Genomic DNA, 2,940 nt, shown 5'->3' with positions numbered 1-2,940 from the left:
CCTAAAGAGATCAGAGATAAGGAAAAAAAGACCTACTTATACAAAAAGATTGTTAACAGCTCTTTTTGTAGGGGCAAAGAATTGGAAACCAAGGGAGTGTCCATCAACTGGGGACTAGCTGAACAAGGTATGTTATACAGTTGTAATGGAAAACTATTGTACTATAAGAAATGACAAACAGGATGAGTTCAGAAAAACCTGGAAAGACTCATGAACTAATGCAAAGTGAAGTGAGCCGAATCAGAACAATAATGTATACAGTAATAGAAATTGTATTTCATATAAATATCATATATGAAATATAGAAATATTATATTCATAGAAACAACACACATAATAAATATATAAATATATAAGTATCTATAAAATAAATATACAAATATATAATATAAATTTTATATATAATAAATACATAAGTATTATATATACGAAATGTTATATAAATAATATAAAATATTATATGATGATCAACTGTGAAGGACTAAACTATTATCACCAAAACAAGGTTTCAAGACAACCCCAAGAGACTCATGATACAAAAAAACAACCTGCTATCCTTAACCAAAGAAGAAACGATTAGAATCTGATTACAGAACAGTGTGCAACTTTGCTTTATTTCCTTCTTGAGTTTTTTTTTAATTGTATATGGGATATATGTTTTCAGTCATGATATGGGGAATATGAAAATATGTACTCTATAAAAGCACTCATATAATCTATATCAGATTATTTACCACCTTGGACTGGATGAGGGAAGAGAGGGAGAGAATCCAAATCACAAAATGTCAGAAAACAAATGTCATTTTTTTTAAATAAAATTAAAAAGTTAGAATTTCATCTCCAGAAAGTCCAAAGCTTTGATCTTTTCTGAGGCAAAATTCCATAGAGTAATATCCCCCTGGGTGGTATAGGAGTAAGGGGGTTCAGAGATCTGAGCTAGGGTAAGAGTGGTCTCCCCAAAGGGTGGTAGCAGATTGTAAAAGTCAACCCAGTAGGGCTCTGCTGTATTAGTTTAATAATAGTAGTATATATAAATAAACCACTACGGTTGACTGTCCAACTATTATGTTTTAGAAGGGGCCTTCTATAAATATTGGTCAGTAAAGATAAGAGGAAAAGAAAGCCAGTCAAAAGCAAATAAATGAGGGAGCCCAAGTAGTCAATTGCAGGAGTCAGTCATTCAGTCAGTTGCTAAGCATTTGTGCAAGCATTAGGGATGCAAAGAGGGACAGAGCTCATAAACTAATAGGGAGGGAGAAAAAAAACTTGAGGCAGATAAGAGAATAACCCTGAACATTCCTACTCAGGTTCAGGGAGCAATGAGACAGAGACTCCAGAGGCAAGACGAAGAGAATCAATCTTCAAAAGAGTTCCATAAAGGGGGCTGTTGGGGACTACTCAGAGGTCATTCTCGGGGGAACAAGGTTCTGTATTTCTCATACACAGGAAAATGGTAGGTCCTCTACGTCTGTGGAGAGCCTTCCCTTGGCCTGGGTTGAGGAGAGGCTGACCACTGGTATCCATCCCAATGAGCACCCCTGGGCCACTGAATCACCCACAGAGCCTCTGCTTTGGAAGGGGCATGAGGAAGCCACAAATGGAGCCTCACGGTGAATCAGAAGCCTTGAGAAAGGCAAGTGACTGGCTGCTGGTAAGCCATGAAGTTGGGATCAGATCCAGGCCTGCCTGGCTTCTGCTCTGACCCTTCTTTCCACTCCTCTGTCCTGCCTCCCTCAGCCACGTCCAGGGTCCACCTTACCTCGGAAGGGGACGGTGCCAAGTTTGTACAGATTCTCTTCCAGCTTGCCGTAGTCCACCTCTGCAGTGGCTGTGAATGGGGTGGTCACTGGGGGGTAGATGCCCCCAATGTCCACTTTCTTCCCCTCCCCAGAGGCCCAGCCTGTCAGACCCCGCACCAGGCATCTGCCTAGCCCTTTTGCCCCCAGCTTTGCAGAGGACCAGACTTGAGATGCCAGCATATCCTTAGGAAGTCTTAACTTGGCGGCTCTCTGCCCCTGACCTGGAGTCAAGCCTGAGCTCTCTCCCTCCGGTTAATAATCAATAGCTTAGTTAAAAATTTGCTGCCCCCCTCCTGAAACCTGGGTTCATAGACAGGAGAGAGGCGTAGGCTGGGGAGCGAAAGAGTGGGAAGATGATCGTAAGATTTAACGCTGGACTTGGGCTTGGAGATCCCTTAGTCCAACTCTCCTGTTTTACGGAGCAGGAAACTGAGGCCTGGAAGGATCACGGCTGTGATTCAAACTGTGGCCCCGTGTCTCTGGGAGAGGACCTTTTTGCAGTGCTCAACCCCCCTCCCCACTTTCCTGCAGCCCTGTCCAGAGAGCCACAGACAAGTTTCTTTTGTCCCTTTAGCAAAGCTAGGGGACAAGCCTGCCTTCCAGGAGCCCCCTGTGAGTCCGAACTCTCCCTCCCCACCCCCTTTCCAGAGGGAAGAGCTGGCACCCCAAGTGGGAGGGGTTTGGAGGGCTCCCTGTTTTCCGGTCTCGGGCCCAGGGGAGGAGAGGCACCAGGGCTGCTCCTGGGTCGCTGATTGGCGGAGAGCCTCTTCTCTGGTCTCCTCCCTCCTGCTTCACTGAGTTTTTTTTTTCAGCTTTTCCCCTGCCCCAGGGGGCAGCTCCCCCTCCCTTTCACCCTCTGCTTTCTCGGTGATTCTTGGCCCCTAGACACTCGGCGGGGAGCGCTGCCTTGGGAGAAAGTAGGTGGGAGCAAGGAGGAGGGAGGCTGAGGAATGGGACAGAGGTCACAGAGACAGAGAGGATGCCACGAGGTGAAGAGGGGAGTGAAGGAAGAGTCAGACAAGGGAAGGAAGGAGACCAGGAGAAGGGGAGAGGTTAAAGGAACGGACTGCACAGGGGGCACGAAGAGGATAAGGGTGCCGAGGAGTGAAGGCGCATGGGAAGGGGCACCCTCGTTGCAGGA

At 46.0% G+C, this 2,940-nt stretch overlaps 1 protein-coding gene across 2 annotated transcripts in view; it reads right to left on the bottom strand.

The window, feature by feature from the left end:
- Positions 1 to 2,430, bottom strand: part of HOGA1 (4-hydroxy-2-oxoglutarate aldolase 1) — a 40,194-nt gene extending 37,764 nt beyond the window's left edge. Inside the window, exon 1 of one of the 2 annotated variants that reach the window (XM_044665738.1) lies at positions 1,760 to 2,430. In XM_044665738.1, the coding sequence (XP_044521673.1) occupies positions 1,760 to 1,979 (220 nt within the window). In that variant the 5' untranslated portion in view covers positions 1,980 to 2,430. The remainder of the gene's footprint in view (positions 1 to 1,759) is intronic. The other variant, XM_044665739.1, reaches the window with a different exon arrangement.
- Between the last annotated feature and the right edge of the window lie 510 nt (positions 2,431 to 2,940).

This window comes from Gracilinanus agilis, chromosome 2 (assembly GCF_016433145.1).
Source record: "Gracilinanus agilis isolate LMUSP501 chromosome 2, AgileGrace, whole genome shotgun sequence".
NCBI classification, from domain to species: Eukaryota; Metazoa; Chordata; class Mammalia; order Didelphimorphia; family Didelphidae; genus Gracilinanus; species Gracilinanus agilis.
The sequence above is the reverse complement of the archived record's forward strand: the minus strand, read 5'-3'. Positions and strand labels throughout refer to the sequence as shown.